Here is a 24,289-nt window from a genome sequence, read left to right as displayed (position 1 = left end):
AGCTATCTAAAAATCACATTTTTCTCAGCCTGATGCAAAGTCTTACCTATTATTCAGACATCTTTGAAAAAAAATGTTACCGGACCAAATAACAAGAAATTCTTTTTGGCGTAAAAAACCCTTTCAGTATATGTCTAAAGCAATATAGAGAGACCCAATTTTTAAGCAGAATCCACAAAGGGCAATTTCTGACCTGCACAAAAAAATTAAGTTTGCCCCAAGTCTTTTAGCAAAAGCTTTGAAGATTTTCAGCACCCTTGTGGGAAACATTTTAAACATTGTTCCAGACTTCCCAGATGCTAATATGAAAGCAGTGAAGAAATCCCTTACCTTGCCTTTAGCAATTATAGCACTGGAAAAAAAATGTCCTAACAAAAAGTTTGCTCTAGCAATGGACATGGGACTAAAAATGCTATATTCCACAGAATAACACCTAAACATTTATATGGAAGTAGTGGTGGGCAGAGAAGTAGAGGACAGAGACTGGAGAGGAGTAGTAACGTAGTTTATAGCATTTTGCAAGCATTTTCTTTTCAATTCTCTTATGAAGGATAGACACCGAAAGTGACCCTAAATGCTTATCCCTACGTTGGCTAATAGAGTGTAGTTTCACAAATCTGCTCTTATTCCAACCCCAATAAAGTCTCGACCACACCCCGCCACACACAACCATAGCAGCAGTGAACTGAACTCTTCATCCCCATTTCAGCTCTCGGTGCCACACCCCCATTCTTAGTCCAGGTCCCAGGCGATAAGCATCACTAGCTCATGTGCCTCAGTGTACATTTCTGCAGTTAATACCAGCAGCAGCAGCCACTGCAAAAATGCAAATCCCAGCCCTGATTTTAAAGGACAGAAACAACAGCACAATCAAGCATTGCCATCAGCTTCAAATTGTTTGCAATATATGGCACAGAGGTTAAGAGACTACAAAGATTCAATATTTCTATCCATTATAGATTACATTGTTGGCTTACAAGGGAAAGCATAAAAACTGGAACACACGCCTTAAAACTGATTATTTCTGATACAGTCAAAAGAAAAACCCTGCACACAACATGTCACACCTTTTGTGCAAGCCACCAGCCCTATCCTCCAAACACACAGCAGGGAATGGGAAACAGCAAGGCGAGGACACACCTTACAGGATAGAAAGGTTCTGGATCACATGAAGAGCTTTGTCTGTAATCAGTTACCTATTCTGCCATTTCCATCCAAAAGTGAATAGGCCTGGAGGGTGGCTGTCTTCCTCAGGCCACAGACTCAATCTGTTTAGTCTCATCACTCACAGGAGGCAATTTAGTAACATTACATTTGAAGCCTGCTGCTAATGGAGGAGGATAGAAAATGAGGTCACATAGGTGTTGTTTTGCAAGGAAGAAGGGTGGGGGAGATAAAAGGTGCAACAGAGGCAGGAGAGACTAGTTTCCAAATATGGCATCCATCGACACTCTGAGCCTCCTACATCTTTCTCTGTGTAATCAACAGTGTAATAAATCTACAATTCCCTCTCTAGCCCACCAACACAGGTATAAACCTCGCCCTCCTTAAGGAGCTGGGTACCTAATTATGAACACACAGTGCTTTCCCACATCAAGACAACCAGATGCTTCCCAACCCCATCCTTGCCCAGTGTACAGCAGCAGCCAGGCAGAAGAAGGGGTCCGAAAAGGAAGATTAGCCCCGCTGGAGAAACCCTCCCCGCAGGGGGTGCAAGTAGCGGAGGGAGAGGCAGGTTGCTGCTGCGCTCCCCAATGGCAGGATTCCGTTCACACGGAGCCAGGTGGGGGCAGCATGGTGTTTTTTGAAGGCTCAGTCCTAGGGAAACCCCACCCATTACCCTCCCGTAACGGGCGGGGTTTTAAAGCCCCCAGAGGAATCCCTTCCCCAAATGTGGGGGTTCCCCCCATAAGGCAAGGTCTCCCCTCTTCCAGCGCGCCCCGCAGGGGAGCAGCCCGGGGGGCCCTTTGCTTCTCCCGGCGGGGCTGTGGGGCGAGGCCCCCCTCTCGGCGCTTCCCCCGCTGCCCGTGGGTCTCCCCAGGTAGGAGGCTCCCGCAGGGCCGGGAGGCGGTCCCCATGGGTGGGGCGGAAGAGGAGGAAGTTCAGGGCCGCGAGGTGGGGGCTGTGCAGGGCACGACCCGGGGCAGGGGCAAGGGCCGGAGTCGGGGCAGCCCAGCCACTTGGCCGCGCGCCCCCGCCCCGCCTGAGTGACCGCCGGGCGGCCGCTTACTTGAGCATGGCCTCTTCCTTCTCTTCCTCCTCTTTCTGCCGGTCCATCACGGCCAGAATGATGTTCCGCTCCTCCTCGGTCAGGTGGCTCAGGTCGGGCAGCTCCTGCATCGGGGGAGGCACCGTGAGGGGGCGAGGGCCGCGGGGCCCCGCCGAAGAAGACATGTTTATTGCCGCCTTGGCCCCTGCCCCTTCTACCTTGGCGAGGCAAAACCAATCCCGCCTCCTCCCTTCACAGCGGAGCCCTCTGCTCCTCGGCGGCAGCAGCCAGCAGCTCTCCGGCGGCAGCAGCGGCGGCGGAGGCGGAGATCCAGCCTTTCATGGTTGCTTGCATCCACCCCAGCCCGGCTGCTGCTGCTCCCTTTGTTTGCCCAGCTCTAGGCAGGGTTGGGGCTGCCCTCCTGCTGCCTCTTGCAGCCCATCCTCCCTGGGTGGGAGAGGGGCTCGGGATTGCAGCTAGCAGGCTGTGTGCACAGGCAGGCGGTACGCACAGGGCTGGCTGGAGGAGAAGGGCGGATGCTGCTGCTGCTGGCTTTGAGGAGGGAGGGGGAAGTTGGGTGTCAGTTAGGCGGAGTCCAAGCCACTCCGCTCCTGGATGATGCTCTCGCTATCTCGAGCTGAGCTGCACCGGCTGTGGAGTCCCTGGACCTGAACCACTCCCACCACTCGTCCTGGGTCCCCGGGCTTGTCCTGGGGCCACACATTTTCCAGAGTTGCTACTGGGAGGATATTTTCTCCTATGCTCTTTATCAGCCTTGGTTAAGGGCCGCTGAGCCTTGCCAGACTCTTCAGCTGGTGCCCTGCCCCCTTGCCTGCCTTGAGCAGTGTCCACACGCACTTCATCCCTCTCTGGCTCAGCTTTCTCACTGCACACCAGTGCTACAGGCTGATACCTGGCTCCCCACTGCAGGTCAGCATGGTATTCCAGAGCTCCACATCACTTTGTTGGTATGTGTCTGTACTGCACACACGTCCCCTGACCACAGTCTGGCACTGCACACTTGCTGCCCAGACTCCTATGACTTAGGGTAAGGCTGCAGGTACTCCATCTAGGACTTTACTTTGACCCAGACCTGTGTTCAGTATGCCAGTCATTTCTTGGTTTCTCTGCTTTCACCAGAACATGTTGATATTTTTCTTGGGCTCCTACATTGCAGCCTGGCACTTCATGAACTCTAATTCTTCTTCCTCTGCCCTAGCTGCGGGTTTTATGCTCTCAGTGGGCTCCCCTTCTTGAACCAGGGTGTGCATGCTGCACTCTTCAGACTCATTCTTCCTAGGCTCCCCTACCCATGCCTTCCAAAAACAACCTTAAATATGTTATAGTTCAAACTCCTTATGGAAAAAACCAAATCATTTATTGAGATGAAGGGCCTCCCTACAGTGGTGCAAATTCTAAAGATTCATGAAAGGCAACTGCTTCTCCATCTTGAGACTATATCTAGACTACGGGGGTTTTCCGGAATACCAGAGGAAAAACTCCACCATGTCCAGGGAACGCATCTGGGCATCATGTAGAGTAACCTGTATATCAGGAACCAGTCATCTCCAGAACAGACAGCAACATAGGTGAGTTAAACTAAACACAATGTTGACGAGCTCTGCTAGACTGGAGCACAGAATTTGCCCCACTTCATTACACATAAAAGTGATTCACTAGGTCTGTCCTGCTGATGTAACTCCTCAGAAGCCGGCCTGTTGATACCTCTGAGTAATACATCAGATGCAATCATCAGCCACCTAAGGAAAATAAGAAGAGCCATACTATGTCAGACCAAAGGTCCATCTATTCCAGTATCCTGTCTTTCACAGTGGCCAATGCCAGATCCCACAGAGGAAGTGAACAGAACAGAGAATTAGTAAATAATCCCACTCTTGTCATCCATTTCCCGCCTGACAAACAGAGGCTAAGGACGCCATTCCTACCCAACCTGGCTAATAGCGATTGATGGACCTAACCTCCATGAATATATCTAGTACTTTTTTGAACCCTGTTTAATGTCCTGGTCTTCACAACATCCTCTAGCAAGGAGTTCTATGGGTTGACTGTGCGCAGCGTGAAGGAAAATTTCCTTTGATTTATTTTAAACCTGCTACCTATTAATTTCATTTGGTGACCCCTAGTTCTGATGTTTTAGGAACAAGTGAATAACTTTTCCTTATTCACTTTTTCAACATCACTCATGATTTTATAAGCCTCTATCTTATCCCACCTAAATCTCCTCTTTTCTAAGATGAAACCTCCCAGTCATTTTAAATCTCTCTTCATATGGGACCTGTTCCAAACCCCTCATCATTTTTATGCCCTTTTCTGAACCTTTTCCGATGCCAATATATCTTTTTTGAGATGAGGCGACCACATCTGTGCACAGTATTCAAGATGTGGGCGTACCATAGTTTTAAATAGAGGCAGTAAGGAAGACTTTCTCTGTCTTATTCTCTATCCTTTTTTAATGATTCCTAACATTGTTTGCTTTTTTGATTGCTGCTGCACACTGAGTGGATGTTTTCAGAGAGCTATCCACAATGACTCCAAGATCTCTCTCTCTCTCAAGGAGTTATAGCTAAATTAATCCCCATCATTTTGTATTGATAGCTGGGATTATTTTTTCCAATGTGCATTACTTTACATTTATCAACATGAAATTTCAATTGCCATTTTGTTGCCCAATCACTTACTTTGGTGAGGTCTTTTTGGAGCTTTTCACGGTCTGCTTTGGTCTTTAACTATCTTAAGCAGTTTAGTATCATCTGTAAATTTTGCCATCTCACTGCTTACCCCATTCTCTAGATTATTTATAAATAGGTTTCAATAGGATTGGTCCCAGTCCAGACCCTTAGGGAACATCACTAGTTACCTCTCTCTGTTCTAAAAACTTACCATTTATTCCTACCCTTTGTTTCCTGTCATTTAACCAGAGAGCAATCCATAAAAGCATCTTCTCTCTTATCCCAGGGCAATTTACTTTAATTAGAAGCAGTTGGTAAGGGACCTTGTCAAAGGCTTTCTGGAAATCTAAGTACACTATATCCACCGGATCCTCCTTGTCCACATGTTTGTTGACCCCCTCAAGGAACTCTAGTAGCTTAGTAAGGCATGATTTCCCTTTCCAGAAACCATGTTGACTTTTCCCCAACAAATTATGTTCCTCTATGTATCTGACAATTTTATTCTTTACTCTAGTTTCAACTAATTTGCCTGGTACTGACATTAGACTTACCAGTCTGTAATTACCAGGATCACCAGTGTTCCCTATCAGCTGCATGGCAGCACAGCTTCTCTGGTAATCAATCAGCCCCTCCCAGTCTGAGGCTCAGGACTCAGTGCAGGGAACTGACTTACTGGGCAGGGCTGATTAATCACCTGTGAAGCTGTTTTTATGCAAAAACTCTGCAGTGTAGACATAGCCAAATTTTAGTTGCTCCTGGTCACTAGCTCCTTGGTTGCTTACTAGTGAGCTTTATATAGCCCAGGCCTTCTTGATAGCCCCACGCCGCAGTTAAGGCTTGACCAATGAACAGAGGTTCTAGATTTCAAATCCTTGTTAAGAAGCTCACAGCTTCCAGCTGCTGACCTCAGCATGTGGTCCTTCAAACAAACAGCTCAGCAGATGGATCTACAAACAAACACACACAAGCTCAGCACACACTATCTTTCAGACAACCAGCAAGTAACCCACAAACACACACACTACAGACAGCCACTTACCCCCAGGCTATGTCTACACTGCGCATTGTTGCACAAGAAGATATGCAAATGAGGCATGGTGATATTCATCGCATTTGCATACTCAATGCACCGTCATTTTTGCGGAAGGGGCTTTTCCCCAAGAAGGAGCTGTCTACACTGCTCCTTTTTGCACAAAAAAACCCTCTTGCACAGGAGCTGTTCTGCCACTTATTTTCAGGAAGAACGGCTCCTGCACAATAGGGTTTTTTTGCACAAGAAGAAGCAGTGTAGACAGCTCTTTCTTGCGCAAAAGCCACTTCCGCAAAATGGCGGCTCATTAGATATGCAAATGAGGCATGGTGATATTCATCGCCACGCCTCATTTGCATATCATCTTGTGCAACAATGCACAGTGTAGACATAGCCCAAACATCCTGTAATCATTTCTCCTTCACCTTCACCACCTCACAAAACTCCGTTAGCTATTCCTGTTCGCAAGCTAAGTAGGATAAGAATGGCTATACTGGTTCAGACCAAAGGTCAATTTGGCTCAGCAGTCTGTCTTCTGAAAGTGGCCAATATCAGGAGTTCCAGAGAGAATGAACGGAACAGGTAACCATCAAGTGATGTATTGCCTGTCACCTAATTCCCAGCCCTTTATCAGAATTGTTTGTGTATACAGTAGACCAAACAGTGACTGGCAATCTTAGAAGAATTATGGTTGAATTTTGTGTGTCATTCAAATACGTGCATCAGTAACAATAATTCTTATGTATCATCTTGTGCCATAAAATGTTGGTATTTAAATGTAAATAAAAAGAAATTGAGACAGAGAAGTTGATTGTATTTATTATTAATAAATGTATTCAACTTATTTTGTCTTCCTTCCTTTGTGTGTTTATTCTTTTTTCTTTCTGAAATCTAATATCTTTATTAGTGACAACACAAAATATAGAACTTATTACTAATGTTGTTATATACAACCCTTCATATGACAGAATCCTTGGTCCAATTTAGGCCTTAGCTTTAAATAATATCCAACTGAAGATACTATTTCTGTGTTTCACACAGAGGAAAAACCATTTGAGTAACCTCAACAGCTAATTAGCTAGATAGCCACAAACTCCTGCAAAATTGTGAAATTGCTCTCTTGTACTTTATTTTTTGTCCAGTTGTAAGTCTGTAAATTAATAATCTCTATACAACAGAAGAAGCTATAATATTTGATAGAGTATCACAAGGTATACTAGAAATCTAAAAGGTGGAAATTAAGACTTAAATAACTATATACAATTTTGTGGTTTTGTTTTTGTTTTTGAAAATTGACAGTATCTAAAGCCCAACAGACATTATGCAGTATGAAGAAATGTAATTGCCAAAGCAATTTGGCCCTAAAGAGTACTGCAGACAGTTCAGATCATTCTGTCTATTTTAAATAGAAATATGATTGATTGATATAACTAACCTTTAACAAAGGTGCATATAACAAGTTATTTGTTTTGTATTAAACAAGCTGATACATTCAAATAGTTGAAAAACCAGTATGAAGGGAAAGTCCTTTAAGGTAAATCCAATGAACACATATATACAAATATAAACTTCTGTTTTATTTCATTAGTGGTTATAGCCCATTCGTGATAGACCAAACTAGTCAAACTAGTCTTTATACTGCTGTATGAATAACTACTAAACAAATAAAGAGCCATCAAGACGTGCAAGGGCAACTCTAGCCTCTTCTCAGTCAGGCAGTAGAAGTGGGCTAGAGAGAATGTTAGAGGCTGCGTGGGCAGCTGCACCATGCAGCTTGTGGGCACACTTACTTGATTGTTTTAGTTTTATCTTTTTAATATTGTAACACACTCAAACATGTTTTATCTTTGTTATCCTCAAAAGGAGAATACAAATATATACAGAAAGTTTTAAACTTAATCTATGGTAGCTTACTGATGCAATATTTATTCATAGAAAATCAATAGGAAAAATCCTAAGCCAATAAATGAACTAATCACAACAATAAACAAACACAAACTTCAGAAAAAATACTGGTTAAAACACTAATAACTAATTACTTTACATCAGCAAATGTATTGTATTATATTTTAACAGCCATTTTGAACATAGCAAAGGAGGCTGTTTGGAAGATTAGAAAATTCAGAGTCACAGTACAAGAACGCACACTGCATTCAACTTGAAGTAGTGGGCTTCAGTGCTAGAAAGGTTTAACTGAGCACAGGTGATGTAGAGGAAGCAATACAGGACACATTCTGCTCTGTCCCTAACAACAGCTAGAGGAGGCGGTGAGTGGGAAGGGGGATGTGTTTATGTGATTCTTGCACCCCAGCCAGTCTGCAAACCTAAGCACCCTCAGCCCGAGGCAGATCATGTGCAGCTGCATATGCTGAGGAAGTGAATCCAGCAGGGAGGAAGTCAGGGGTCCATTTCAAACTTTGCTGGGGGGAGGCAATTTTAACTGTGATTCCAGGGACTACTTAGGTATCTGAAAACCCTAATAGGGTTTTTTGTTTGCTTGTTTTTGCAGATAACACTTTGGAAATAAGCTGACAGGAGCACTGTATCTAATTCATATCTATCTATATCTCTCTATAAAATGCATTATATTTATTCCTATAAGTACATATATAATATATACACACAAACAATAATTAAATCCGTATTTTAAGTTTAGTTCAACCAGAAAATAAAACAGCAAGATATTTCCAATCCCAGGCTTCCAGGTATCAGTTCTGGAGTCTTAACACAAATATCAGAACTGCAAGTTTGATAACTTGTATATTATCTTAGCAGAGATGAATAAAAATAAATAAATTCTGCTTACTTACTCCAAGGTTGTGTCTACATTGGCACGATCTTGTGCAAAGCGGCTGCTTTTGCACAAAAACATGCTGCCTGTCTACACTGGCGGGGAGTTCTTGCACAAGAATACTGACATTCTAATGTGTGAAATCAGGGCTTCTTGTGCAAGAACTATGATGCTCCCACTCAGGAATAAGTCCTCTTGCGCAACTGTTCTTGCGCAAGAGGCCAGTGTAGACAGGCAACATGAATTTCTTGCGCAAGAAAGCCCGATGGCTAAAATGGCCATCAGAGCTTTCTTGCGCAAGAGAGTGTCTACACTGGCACAGATGCTCTTGTGCAAAAGCACATCTCTTGTGCAAAGGCACATGCCAGAACTCTTGCATTAAAGAGTATTTGAGCAAGATCATGCCAATGAAGATGTAGCCCAACAGACACATTCTATGTTACTGACATAGTCTACTTTACTTTAATTGTTTTTATCCCACTAAAAACATATATACTTATTTTAACATATATGATTAAGGGTTTTACTCCATTTTTTAAGAATGGGAATTTAAAAAAATATACTGGCATTTATGTTTATCAACCATAATTGTGTACATCACTTAACATTTGACTCCACTAATACTATTAATATCAGACCTAGAACTACCTTTATTTTCATATGAATTTTACATTATTTTATAGATATAATTAAAATAAATACAGTTTGAAACTAAGTGACCTTCATCTGCCCAGTGCCAAAGGTTATGCGTTCAGCTATCTTAAAAAAAAAAGCATGCACTGCTAAGGTGAGTACAAGATATATCTAGATTCTAGACGGATACTATTATTTGATTGTGCAGCTTTCAATAATGAATGAAAAAGTGCAATATGGTAATAAAAGTAATAATTATAATTATTCCACCCAAAGCAGGATAGGCATTTTAGAACTCATGACCCAAATAATTAGATTTAAGAATAGAGGGACATTTATGAAATGCACAGACCAGTAAAAATAATTAATATCACAGTACAGTAACCCTTAATGAACTTTGAAAAAAATAAAATGACAGAGAATATATGTACAATAGGGCTACGTCTACACTGTGAATTCTTGTGCAAGAAGATATGCAAATGAGGCACGGCGATGAATATCGCCATGCCTCATTTGTATACCTAATGAACTGCCATTTTGCACAAGGAGTTTTTGTGCAAAAATCCCCTCATATGCAGGGGCCATTCTGCCGCTTATTTTCAGGAAGAAAAGCTCCTGCACAAGAGGGTTTTTTTGCGCAAGAAGGAACAGTGTAGACATCGCCACGCCTCATTTGCATATCTGCTTGTGCAAGAATGCATAGTGTAGACGTAGCCTAGAAGATTTACCTGGCATTGCTTGGGTCCTTACCTCAAATAAGTTTTGTTTGTTTGTTTTCATTTAAATCATTGTGCTATCATGAGGCTGGTTGAGGGCTTTAGAATGCTGGCTGCCTTAGGAGAGAGAACAACCCCTGCCCTCTCTCACTACAGCAGGTTGGGTCCAGGTGAGAAGCACCTATCCATGGCCCCTGCAACTGCACCAGGCACAGCCAGGAGTGCACATCTCCCCTGGGGGACAAATAGAAACACAGAGAAACAGACAGACAAACAAACAAACTCTCTGAAATATATAGTAGGTAGCTGTCCCTTTTCCCACCTCTTCCCCTTTTTTCCTTATGGCGTTAGGGCTGTCCCAGACTCATCTCTGTCCCCTTTCTGCCCTCATTCTGTCATTCTGCAGTATAATTGTCCCTCCTGCCAGATTCCTCCCTTTCCATTTTATGAGAAACAGTCGAATTCCAGGAACATTGTCCTGGCACAACCAAACCCTTACCTTGATTTAAGTTATAAGAGGAAGATGCATACCAAATTTGGTGCTCCTAGATCTTACCATTTAAAAGGCGTTCTTGAACAAATGGGCTTAGAAATAGACAGATGCACTTTTCTAAAATGTATAGTAAAACTGAGCATTTTGACAAGATGTATCAAGAAGTAACAATAACAACAACACAATAGTAGTACAAATGTGTGAGAGAGCGAATGTATGTGTTTGGATATTGTGAGGGAAACTGTGAGGGTACAGCTACACTAGCTCATTAGTTCGAGCTTGGTAGGGTAATGAGGGCAAGCGGAGTTGCAAATGAAACTTATTTAAATACTCCTCATGGAATGAGGAGTAACGGTAGTTCGAATTAGGATCTTTCATTCGACTTACCTACTCCGTGCCGCGTGTAGCCGCGGGCACTGAGTTCGGACTAAGGGGGATTTAAAAATGGTGGCGCCCGGGAACATTTGCAATTATTTAAATCCCAGACTTCATTTGCAACTCCACTTGCCCTCATTACCCTACCTAGCTCAAACTAACGAGCTAGTGTAGACATACCCTGAGAGAGGAAAGAAGGGGAAGTGTATGAAAAAGACTATTCGTGTGTGCATATGTGTGTAAGAACATAAGAACGGTCATACTAGGTCAGACCAAAGGTCCATTCAGCCCAGTATCCTATCTGCCGGCAATGGCCAATGCCAGGTGTCCCAGAGGGAGTGAACTGAACAGGAAATGATCAAGTGATCTCTCTCCTGCCATCCATCTCCACCCTCTGACAGACAGAGGCTAGGGACACCATTCCTTACCCATCCTGGCTAATAGCCATTAAAGGACTTAACCTCCGTGAATGTATCTAACTCTTTTAAATCCTGTTATAGTCCTAGCCTTCACAACCTCCTCAGGCAAGGAGGTCCGCAGGTTGACTATGCGCTGTGTGAAAAATAACTTCCTTTTATTTGTTTTAAATCTGCTGCCCATTAATTTCTTTTGGTGGCTCCTAGTTCTTATCTTATGGGAACAAGTAAATAATTTTTCCCTATTCACTTTCTCCACACCATTCATGATTTGATATACCTCTATCATATCCCCCCTCAGTCTCCTCTTTTCCAAACTGAAGAGTCCTAGTGTCTTTAATCTATCCTCATATGGGATCTGTTCCAAACCCCTAATCATTTTAGTTGCCCTTCTCTGAACCTTTTCTAATGCCAGTATATCTTTTTTGAGATGAGGAGATCACATCTGTATGCAGTATTTAAGATGTGGGCGTACCATGGATTTATATAAGGGCAATAAGATATTATCTGGCTTATTCTGTATCCCTTTTTTAATGATTCCTAACATCCTGTTTGCTTTTTTGACTGCCGCTGCACACTGTGTGGACTTCTTCAGAGAACTATCCATGATTACTCCAAGATCTCCTTCCTGATTAGTTGTGGCTAAATTACCCCCATGATATTGTATGTCCCCTTCCCCTGATATCTCTGACCCCGTTCCAGCCCCTCCCCCCCGCCTAGCTCCCTGTTGTCCCAGGCCGCACCCAACCCCAAGTTCACCGAGGTCTCCAGACCCAAAGTGGCACTTCCAGCCTCTCCCAATGCCACTCCTAGCCCTGAGCCCCGCCTCCCCCCTCCAGGTTCTCAGCCCCCCTCCTCTCCAGTTTATTTTATTGAAAGAAAAATACAAAGTTAATTTTGTTGAAATCAAAAAGGTGTGTTTATTCAGTGTTCAGGGAAGGGAGAGGTTATGGTGAGAAAGGGATACTGGAATAAGGCACAGGCCCCTAAAAGGGAGGCCCTGAGGAGAGTTACTGGAGTCCTTGAGAGAAACTCTCCCTCAGGGCCTCCCAGATGCATACCCACAACTGATGGGCCTGGTGGATGACAGCTGTCCGCAGCTGCTTGAAGAGTCTCCTTTCAGCCTCTGACCCCCACCCAGGTAGGAAGGCCTCCCCCTTCCTAACCACAATGTTGTGGAGAACACAAGCCAATACCAGCTCGGCGATGTTCTGCTCCCCCACCTCTAGGCAGGTCAGGAGGCACCTGCACCATGCCTTGGGTCACCTGAAGGTGCCCAGCTGAGGTGGGAATTGAATTTGTGCCTGCTGGGGTCCAGGTGGCCAGTGTATGGCTTCATCCCATGATGCACAGTGGCATCTGCACATCCCCAACCCTAAAGTCACACCGGAGGAAGAATGTGCCAGCATCCAGCTTCCCATTGAGGCTGGAGTTTCTAAATACACAGGCATCGTGCACCCTGCCTTACCACCTAACAAAAATGTCTATGAACTGTTCATGGTGGTCATCCAGAGCCTGTAGCACCATAGAGAAATAGCCCTTCCTGTTGATGTATTGGGCCACTCAATGAGTTTGTGTGTGGATTGGGATGTGAGTTCAAACAATCACTCCACTGAAGTTAGGGAACCCCATAGCGGCAAATTTTGCGACGATCGAGTCCAGGTCTCCCAGGCAGACGACCCTGTGCAGCAGGATGGAGTTGATGATGCTCACAACCTGCAGTAGGAGACAAACACACACACAAAACAGAATGAGAGAGGAAGTGCCTGAGCCCTTGGAAAGTACCCACCTCCTTCTCCTCCCCCCTCAAACATCCCACCAGCCACCCCCTATGAGGCCACTCTCCAGCATGGCTGTGTGAGGGCAAGACAGCACAACGCCCCAGGGACAGGGCTTCCACCTCACACCCAGCCCACCCTCGCACCCTCCTACCCTCCTTTCTCTAGGGTCCCCCTTTCCAAGACTCCTCCCCACCACCATAGGGACTGCAGCCCAAAAGTGCCTTACCTCCATAAGAAGGGCCCCGATGGTGGACTTCTCCATGCTGAACTGGTTGCCCACTATCTGGCAGTTGTCTGGGGTGGCGAGCCTCCAGACGGTGATGGCGACTTGCTTCTCCAGGGGCATGGCGGGCTGCAGGTGGGTGTCGTTTTGTTGGAAGGCAGGGGTGAGCCAGGCACATAGCTCCAAAAAGGTGGCCTTCCGCAAGTGGAAGTTTTGGATCCACTTCTGGTCATTCCATCGCTCCATTACCAGCCAGTCCCACCAGTCTGAACTAGTGTCCAGCCTTCAAAACCTATGAGAGAAGATTGAAACAGTTGGGCTTGTTTAGTTTGGAAATCAGAAGACCGAGAGGGGATATGATAGCAGTTTTCAAGTATCTAAAAGAGTGTCACAATGAGGAGGGAGACAAATTGTCCTCCTTGACCTCTAAGGATAGAAGAAGATGCAATGGACTTTAAACTGCAGCAAGAGAGGTTCAGGTTGGACGTTAGGAAAAACTTCCTAACTGTCAGGGTGGTTAAACATTGAAATAAACTGCCTATGGAGGTTGTGGAATCTCCCAGTAAATGCCCAGTAAGAACAGGTTAAAAAGACACCTGACAGTGCTTTGTCCTGCTGTGAGGGCAGGGGATTGGACTTGATGTCCTCTCGAGGTCCCTTCCAGTTCTTGGATTCTATGATTCTATGTACAGTTACCTAAAAGACTATACAGCAGATCGGCCATAAAGAAGATATCATCCATCAAAAACATGAGGTGAGAAGAGGAACAGTTTGTATTCTTGCTTTATGACTGGCTTATATCATCTGTGTCAAGAAAAGGAACTAAGCTATGACACCCAGAAAAAATGTATCAAATGCTCTGTTTTGTTCAACTTCTTGTCCTCGAAGCTGAAAGATAGGGATTTAAGGTCTAGGAGAAAAAATCATCACCTGGCCAGTGAAAGTGCCCCCTCTTCTTGGTAGCAACTTAAGATTTCTCTCTGATAAGCATCTTCTGACCTCTCTTTGCAATTCTATGTAGGGAAGACTGCTGCAAAATCTGGTAACGAAATATTAGTACGGTTGTTGTGACGTCTTGAGCAAATTACCTTCATGATCTTACTTTCTATCTCAAAAAACAGTCATTCTAACAAGCCTTAATGTCAGTTCCAACTAATAAGAAACAAAGACTTTGTATTATTTGCAACATGACTTGGTTATGTTAATTGTCTCTCAGAAAATATGTGCGTTAGTTAACATTCTGACTGACTGAAATATCTGACTATGATTGGCATCCTAGTTCTGAAAGAGTAAATGGGGGGCCTCAGAATTCAATTATTATATGTAGCTGCACTTATAGGGTGCTCCAAGCTTAATTAAAGATGAAATCCACTTGTGAAAGGAAATGGGTGGTCACTATAAAGAAAGGAAGCATGGATTAGAAGGAAGTTGTACAGAAAAACACTGTAGTCATGCTCCGGTTTTAGGAGAGTCGAGGAGAAGAGATGACCCTAGGGTCCTCTTGTAAGTGGCAGTCTAGCAAGAGGTCAAGTAATATCTTTCTTAGACAATAGCCAGGGTTAGATTTACATCCTACATGCCCCTAGCCTCTTCAGTGCCCCCTTCCTGCCTCTCAGTATGGCCTTGCCCAGAGTCTGCCCCCAACCTTTGCATCCCCATGTGGCCCTCTGATCTTCCAGCAGCCCTGTATGGCCTGCTCTATCTCCTAACATGGCTCCACCTGCCATCTGCTTTCAACCTATTTTCCACATCCCACCAAGCTCATGTTGTTCTGGTGCCTCAGTAGCCTCCCTTAGGCAATCACAGAACTACAGCATATGGGATGGTCTAGATCAGTGTTTCTCAACCTTTTTTTTTATAAAGTACCCCCTTTTAAAAAAAATTATAAGTACCTCCAGTTCCTACAGTTTTCAGACACACATTTTTTTCCCCATTGCAACACATTTGTTTAAATAACTTAATCGTAGCTGGGCGGGTGATTAAATTTTTTGGTGTAAAAAGTACAAAAATTATAAAGTTCTATAAAACTTAAAATAAAAATTCACTTTTCTCCAAATTTCAGTTGTGTTGACATACCCCCCCAAACTTCTCTTGAGTACCCCTAAGGGTACTCGTACCACTGGTTGAGAAACACTGGTCTAGATAGTACTGGGTCCTGCCATGAGGGCAGGGGCCTGGACTCGATGACCTCTCGAGGTCCCTTCCAGTTCTAGTGTTCTATGATATTTTCTGCAGAAAAAAAAATCTGCATACCTCGGACAAGAATTCTTTGCATGCTGCAAACACCATGTCATGGGAAGGGATATGACATGGAATAATTGGTGTGTGAGATGTTTTGGGAGGGGGATAGGCACATCAGGAGGCTTCGTCCCTCCCAAGAACTCCTGAGAAGCATAGCCAGTGTCATCAGGGCAACAAAATAGCCCAAAATATCACAACTCTCAACTGGTAAAACCCTTTGATAACTGACAGCTAACAGTAGCTATACACTTGTGGCTGCGTCTAGACTGACAAGTTTTTCCACAAAAGCAGCTACTTTTGCGGAAAAACTTGCCAGCTGTCTACACTGGCCGCTTGAATTTCTGCAAGAACACTGATGATCTCATGTAAGATTGTCAGTGTTCTTGCAGAAATGCTATGCTGCTCCCATTCGGGCAAAAGCCCTCTTGCGCAAAAGCCCTCTTGGCGAAAATGGCGATTGGGGCTTTCTTGCGCAAAACCTCATCTAGATTGGCACAGACGCTTTTCTGCAAAAAGTGCTTTTGCAGAAAAGCATCCGTGCCAATCTAGACGCTCTTTTCCGCAAATGCTTTTAACGGAAAATCTTTTCTGTTAAAAGCATTTGCGGAAAATCATGAAAGTCTAGACGTAGCCTTGTCAGTATGACATCAATCCTGGATAAGATAATGGAGTTGCTGATGCAACAATTGATAAATCAAGAGTTAAAACCCATCAACATAAGTTTATGAAAAATACAGCAAATCAAACTAACTTGATATACATTTTTGTTAAAGATATTACAAGTTTGGTTGAGAAAGGTAATAGTGTTTATGTATTATATTTAAATAATTTGGCTTGGTACTGCACAACGTTAAAAAGCTAGCAAGATATAAAGTTAACATGGCACACATCAAATGGATTAAAGATGGCTAACTTGTAGATCTCAAAGGCTACGTCTAGACTGGCATGATTTTCCAGAAATGCTTTTAACGGAAAAGTTTTCTGTTAAAAGCATTTTCGGAAAAGAGCGTCTAGATTGGCACGGACACTTTTCCGCAAAAGCACTTTTTGCGGAAAAGCGTCCATGGCCAATCTAGATGCGCTTTTGCGCAAAAAAGCTCCAATCACCATTTTCGCGAGCAGGGCTTTTTTGCGCAAAACAAATCTCAGCTGTCTACACTGGCCCTTTTGCGCAAAAGGGACTTTTGCCCGAACGGGGGCAGCATAGTATTTCCGCAAAAAGCACTGATTTCTTACAGTAGGAAGTCAGTGCTTTTGCGGAAATTCAAGCAGCCAGTGTAGACAGCTGGCAAGTTTTTCCAGAAAAGCAGCTGATTTTCCGGAAAAACTGGCCAGTCTAGACACAGCCAAAGTTTAATGATAAGTCCTCACAGAGATTGGCTTCTAGTGGCAGTTCCAAAGGTATTGAGTCTTAACTCCTAATACTTTTACAGGTAGAACTTCTCTAGTCTGGCACTTCCTGGCCCAGAAACATCCATGGTCTGCATGATTTTAGTTAGCCAGATGTCCACTTATGTCCATTTTGGGTATGGCCAAGTTTCCTGTGGTCTGATAAAGTTCGTTTAGAGCCACCAGACCTGTCTTTCAGTGTTCTGTGCTGTTATTTAGCTCTAATTTACCCCTACACATCTTCTAAGAGTCCAGTAAGCAGTGGAAATGTTGTTAATTCTACTAGACAATATTGACCTACAGTGGTCCAGAAAATTCTCTGGTTCAGCACCAGTCAAGTCCTGAGGGTGCAGGACTAGAGAGAGGTTCACCTGGAAGAAAATATGAAACCAACATAGAAATTGGGGTAGGCGGTAGGGATGTAAGAGTTTAGGTAATTACCAGTACTGGTTAAACTCTTTGCACAACTGCTGGGAGCTTCAGCCTTGGCAGACCCGCATGGCCAGGAGCACTGGAGGCTCTGGCTGTCCCACGGGGCTGGGAGCACCAGGAGCCCCGGTGACGCTGGCACCCCCATGAGGCTGGGAGCACTGGCGGCCCCCCCGAGAGCCGCAGTTAACTGTGTAACTGATAGAAATGTTATTGGTTACACAGTTAATAATTTTTTTAAAATGTTTACATCCCTAGTAAGTGCTAATTAATGAAGAGGAATGGCCATTGACACAGAGTGCTCTGTATCACTTGGAAAACTGGGTGCTAGTTAATATGGCTAAATGTATACATATGTACACAATGGGAATACTCTATTCTGAGAAGCAGTGACTCTGGGGAAAAAAATGAGGGTCATTATGGATAATCAGGTGAACATGAGCTCCCACTATGATGCTGTGGCCAAAAAGGCTAATGCTGTCTTGGGTGTGTAAACAAGGGACTCCTGAATAAATTTTTTTCACAATTCTTGTTCCACTGGAAACTTTAGCTTTCCTTTGATTTAGAATGAGGGTTGGGGAGAGGGATCCAATATCAGAATTTTCTTTGGAATGGAAATTCTGGTTCCCAACCAGCTCTATCCCCTTTTATAGATGGGCAAATGAGGCAGAGGTATAGTGGCTTGCTAAAGGTCATCAAGCAAATAAGTCACAAAGCCATATTTCCTGAGTTCCACTCCAATGATCCAGCCACTAGGCCATGTCACCTCCCAAGACATAGTTGTCCAAGTCTTTTCTTTTCCCTCCTGTATTTGAAAGACATTGGAAGAATTGGGTTATACACCATGTCCAGTTTCTTTATTCTTGTTTCTAATAGCTGCCATTTTCATTATCCCCTCCCCATATCGCTAATGAAATATTTATTTTAAAAGATAGGGTATGTCTACACTACCCCGCTAGTTCGAACTAGCGGGGTAATGTATGCATACCACACTTGCTAATGAAGCCCGGGATTTGAATTTCCCGGGCTTCATTAGCATAAGCGGGGAGCCGCCATTTTTAAATCCCCGCTGCTTCCAACCCCGTGTAGCGCGGCTACACGGGGCTCGAACTAGGTAGTTCGGACTAGGGTGCCTATTCCGAACTACCGTTACTCCTCGTTTCACGTTTCACGAGGAGTAACGGTAGTTCGGAATAGGAACCTAGTCCGAACTACCTAGTTCGAGCCCCGTGTAGCCGCGCTACACGGGGTTCGAAGCAGCGGGGATTTAAAAATGGCGGCTCCCCGCTTATGCTAATGAAGCCCGGGAAATTCAAATCCCGGGCTTCATTAGCAAGTGCGGTATGCATACATTACCCTCCTAGTTCGAACTAGGAGGGTAGTGTAGACATACCCATACAGACTTGATTGAGGACTACCCTTAAAATTCTTGTACAGTAAATAATCTGAAGCAGGGGAAACAAACCTATTCCTTTACTTTAGCTACTGTATCCGAGTTGCAGTGTTTTTTATCCCCAGGAGTCCCATTGATTTTATTTGGGCCCTTATGATAATATATGATATTCTTGGTTGCATTTACAGGATTGGGGTTTTCACAAAATCTAAATTGAGAGCTGTGATACCAGAGAATTACTGTTAAGATTACAGAGCTCAGTAAATAATCTTGCAAATCTATTCATATTGTAAAACATTTTATATCCACACCCAGTTTGGTTAAATAGAAACACTGAGAAAGGAATGTGATCTAATTAACTAAGCTTTATTGGTCATTTCTATAATGTACGAATGAGACTCTTATCAGTATAGTGTGACCAAAGTCTTATATTAGCATGCAGACTCTTTGGGGTAGTCTTTTCTTTTTTCCCAAAGGACAACTGAGGAATCAGGAGGGAATATTCTCAGATTACAACACTACATTTTTAAATTATAAAAGCGCAGAAATTGTTTTAAGTGTTCAATCTGTGCCTATATTTTTCCAATGTTCCATAATTCTTGAACCTCAGGGGAATAGGTACTGACCTCTCAGACATATCAAGTTATCAGTTTGCAATTCAACATGGGAAGTATTAGGCTATTGTGTATTTGCAATAAAAACGAAATTGTATTTAGAGCACCCACCTTCTTTTATGATCCATACCTAATAGGAAAAGAGTTAACCATACATGCATGGTTAACTATGAATGTAAAAGTTCTTTCAATTATAGCCAATGTTGTCACTACATGGGATACAATAAGCATAAAATCCAAGTAGAAGAAGAAGCAATACTCAGAGCAGTACCATTCAACCACCTGACTAAGACAGTGATAGTGACTATGAAATGCTATGGGAGATTAGAGAGGCTATCAAACTAGAAAACGCAAGAATAGTGGAGGATTTCAACTATCCCCATCTTGACTGGGTATGCATCACCTCAAGACGGGATGCTGAGATAAAATTTCTTGATACCTTAAATGACTGCTTCTTGCAGCAGCTGGCTCTGGAATCTACAAAGGGAGAGGCAATTCTTGATTTAGTCCTAAGTGGAGTGCAGGATCTGGTCTCACAGGTAAATATAACTGGACCACTTGGAAATAGAGATCATAATGTAATAAAATTTAACATCGCTGTGGTGGGAAAAACACCTCAGCAACCCAACACCATGGCATTTAATTTCATAAAAGGGAATTATACAAAACAAGGAGGTTTGTTAAATACAAATTAAAAGGTGCAGTGATAAAAATAAAATCCCAGCAAGTTGCATGGAAACTTTTCAAACTTTTCACCATGATGGAGCCTATACTTAAATGTATGCCCCAAATTAAAAAACATAGTAAGAAAACCAAAAAAGTGCCACCGGGGTTTAACAACCAGACAAAAAAAGCAGTGAGAGATAAAAAGGCATTGTTTAAAAAGTGGAAGTTAAATCATAGGGGAAAAATAAAAAGGGGCATAAACTCTGTCAAATTAAGTATAAAATATAATGAGAAAAGCAAAAAATGAATTTGAAGAACAGCTAGCCAAAACCTCAAAAAGGAATAGCAAAATGTTTTAAAATACTGTACATCAGAAGCAGGAAGCCTGATAAACTACCAGTGGGGCCACTGGATGATTGAGATGCTAGAGAAACACTCAAAGACAATAAGGTCATTGTGGAGAAACTAAATGAATTCTTTGCTTCAGTCTTCACGGCTGAAGATGTTAGGATGATTCCCAAACCTGAGCCATTCTTTTTAGAAGACAAATCTGAGGAATTGTCCCAGCTTGAGATTGCACTTAAGGAGGTTTCGAAACAAATTGATAAACTTAACAGTAACAAGTCACCAGGACCAGATGACATTCACCCACGAGTCCTGAAAGAACTCAAATGTGAAATTGCGGAACTATTAACTGTGGTTTGTAACCTATCCTTTAAATCAGCTTCTATACCTAATGGCTGGAAAATAGCTAATGTGACGCCAATATTTTGAAAGGGCTCTAGAGGTGATCCTGGCAATTACAGACTGGTAGTCTGTGTGGAGAGTTGGGAAGTTGGTTTAGAACGAGTAGAAGTATGAGACAAGGAGAGCATATATCACCGAGTATCTTCATCACGCACCTAGAGAGAGCAATGGACAAGATCAAGGAAGAGGTAGAAGGGATATCAGTGCATGGGATGAGAATTAACAATTTGAGGATCGTGGATGATATAGTTATCATCGAGGAAGATGAAAAGACGCTAGCAAGAATGGTGCAAGTGCTAAATGAGGAAGGGAAGCAGTATGGACTGATTATGAATATTGATAAAATGAATATAATGGTAATTGGAGATAAAGAAATAGGAAGGAAGATCAGTGTAGATGGGATCGAACTAGAGAACGTAGAGAAATTCACATATTTGGGGAGCAACATGATGTGTGATCTAGACTGTAAGAAGGAAATAGGGATTACAACAGTGAAAGCAAGAGTGAGTTTGAAAGCGATGGATAACATGTGGAAAAGTAAAGCAATTAGCTTAGGAACAAAGCTGAGCATCTTGAAAATATGTGTATTTAGCAGCATGTTGTACAGATGTGAGACATGGGTGATAATGAAAGATTTGAAGAGAAAGATATTGGCATTCGAGAGGAGTTGTTATAGAAAGATCCTGAAAATAGGATTGATGCAGAGGGTCACCAACGAGGAATTATATAGGAAGATACAACCGAAAGAGAACCTTCTGCAGACGGTTATACAACAGAAGTTACAGCTATTCAGGCATATCTGCAGAATGAACGATGAGTTGAAAGTTAAGACCCTGGTATTCAGCATAATGGATGGTCCAAATAGGAGAGGAAGACCCCACAGAGAATGGGTAGATGATATAGTAAATTGGTGTGGAGCTAGTCTACAGAAACTAAGCCACTCTGCACTGGACAGGGAAAGATGGAATGAAATAGTGAGGGAGTCATCGGACACCAATGGGCATTGAGCCCATGGTTGTTGATGATGATGATGAAGTCTAACGTCAGTACCTGGCACGTTAGTTGAAACTAGAGTAAAGAATAAAATTGTCATACACATAGATTAACGTAATTTGTTGGGGGAAAGTCAACATGGTTTCTGTAAAGGGAAATAATGCCTTACTAATATTCTACAGTTCTTTAAGGGGATCAATGAGCATGTGGAGAAGGGGGAACCAGTGGATATAGTGTACCTAGATTTCCAGCAAGCCTCTGACAAGGTCCCTCACCAAAGGCTCTTAAGTAAAGTGAGGTGTCATAGGATAAGGGGGAAGGTCCTCTCATGGACTGATAACTGGCTTCAAGACAGGAAACAAAGGGTAGGAATGAATGTTAAGTTTTCAGAATCATAGAATCATAAAACACTAGAATTGGAAGGGACCTCGAGAGGTCATCGAGTCCAGTCCCCTGCCATCACGGCAGGACCCAATACCATCTAGACTAACCTGTTTTAAATATCTCTAGAAATGGAGATTCCACAACCTCCCTAGGCAACATATTCCAGTTTTTAACCACTCTAGTGTCCAACCTAAACCTCCTTTGCTGCAGTTTAAGCCCATTGCTTCTTATAAATGGAGAAAGATAACTAGTGGTGTCCCCCCAAGGATCTGTGCTGGAACCAATCCTATTGAACCTATTTATAAATGATCTGGAGAAAGGGGTATACAGTGAGATGGCAAAATTTGCAGACAATACTGAACTGCTCAAGATAGTTAAGACCAAAGCAGGCCGTGAAGAGCTTAAAAAAGATCTCACCAAAGTAAGTGATTGGGCAACAAAATGGCACATGAAATTGCATGTTGATAAATGTAAAGTAATGCACATTGGAAAAAATGATCCCAAATATCCGTACAAAATGATGGGGAATAATTTAGCTATAACAACTGAAGAGAGACATCTTGGAGTTATTGTGGATAGTTCTGTGAAAACATCCACTGAATGTGTAGCAGTAGTGAAAAAAGCAAATAGAATGTTAGGAATAATTGAAAAAGGGACAGAGAATATCTTAGAGTATGTCTACACTAGCTCGTTAGTTTGAGCTAGGTAGGGTAATTAGGGCAAGCGGAGTTGCAAATGAAGCCCGGGATTTAAATATCCCGGGCTTCATTTGCATGTTCCCAGGCACCGCCGTTTTTAAATCCCCCTTAGCCTGAACTCCATGCCCGCGGCTACATGTGGCATGGAGTAGGTAGTTCGAATTAAAGATCCACGAGGAGTAACGGATCCCTGTTGCCCGTCTACACTGCCTTCTTGCACAGGAGCTCTTGCGCAAGAGAGCTTATTCTTCATGGGGAGAGGAATAACTCTTGTGCAAGAAGCCCTCTGTTCCAATGCCTTACAGTAAATTTACTTGCTCAAGAACGTGCATGCAGGATAGGTGCTCCACAAGTTTTTGCGTAAGAACAGTTGTTCTTGCGCAAAAAGCCTGCAGTGTAGACATAGCCTGAGGGGGGATATGATAGAGGTCTGTAAAATCATGACTGATGTGGAAAAAGTGAATAAGGAAAAGTTATTTACTTGTTCCCAAAACATAAGAATTAGGTGTCACCAGATGAAATTAATAGATAGCAGGTTTAAAAGAAACAAAAGGAAGTTTTCTTTCACTCAGCACACAGTCAACCTGTGGTACTCCTTGCCAGAGCATGTTATGAAGATCAGGACTTTAACAGGGTTCAAAAAAGAACTAGATGAATTCATGGAGATTTGGTCCATTAATGGCTATTTGCCAGGATCGATAGGAATGGTGTCCCTAGCCTCTGTTTGTCAGAGGCTGGAAATCATCACTTGATGATTCTCTCTTCTGTTCACTCCCTCTGGGGCATCTGTCATTGGCTACTGTCGGCAGACAAGATACTGGGCTAGATGGACCTTTCATCCAATCCACTATGTCCATTTTTATATTCTTACGTTCTGATGAGCTAAGGAGAGTAGAAATAAATTTACTAGTATAGGTGAAAGTATTTGTACTCCCAACCAAGTAAATACAAGTTATGTGATGGGCGAAGAAGATAGAGTTCAAGTTGAGATACAGGCCAAGTGCGGGAAGGGTGCTTCAGGCTCAGGGGGAATATAGTCACCTCTCCTTCACTTCCAGAAACAAAGGTGTTGTATCAGAACCTCTTAACTTTCATTATCTAGCACATCCTTTACAAGCCCCCTCTTCTCCAAAGCAAGGGACTCAATAAAAACCTATCTGATCTTACATGACAAACACATTAAGTGAGTTATCTCCCATACTTCAACTAATTTGTGCCACTGCAGCACCACAAAGCAGGCATAAAGGGGTCTTAACTGACGACCTGGGATTTGTTCTTGTGTAAGGGGAGTTCCTAAGTGGTGTAAATCACCACAGTTGTTGTAGACTGCTCTCACCACTGTGGCCCTTGGCTTAAGGAGGATATCCCAAGAAAAGAA

General features: G+C 43.1%; 1 protein-coding gene across 36 annotated transcripts in view; it reads right to left on the bottom strand.

Annotated features, from left to right (window-relative positions):
* Positions 1–3,487, bottom strand: part of RIMS1 (regulating synaptic membrane exocytosis 1) — a 468,693-nt gene extending 465,206 nt beyond the window's left edge. For 7 of the 36 annotated variants that reach the window (XM_075923731.2, XM_089777114.1, XM_075923765.2 and 4 more), the window contains exon 1: positions 2,231–3,478. In XM_075923731.2, coding sequence (XP_075779846.2) covers positions 2,231–2,394 — 164 coding nt within the window. In that variant the 5' untranslated portion in view covers positions 2,395–3,478. Of the gene's footprint in view, positions 1–2,230 lie in introns of all 36 variants that reach the window. The other 29 variants (XM_075923733.2, XM_089777115.1, XM_089777125.1 and 26 more) reach the window with 10 other exon arrangements.
* Positions 3,488–24,289: the final 20,802 nt, after the last annotated feature.

This window comes from Pelodiscus sinensis, chromosome 3, assembly GCF_052426305.1.
Source record: "Pelodiscus sinensis isolate ZL-2025 chromosome 3, ASM5242630v1, whole genome shotgun sequence".
Classification (NCBI taxonomy): domain Eukaryota; kingdom Metazoa; phylum Chordata; order Testudines; family Trionychidae; genus Pelodiscus; species Pelodiscus sinensis.
Note: the sequence above shows the minus strand (reverse complement) of the source record. Positions and strands in the feature narration are given on the sequence as shown.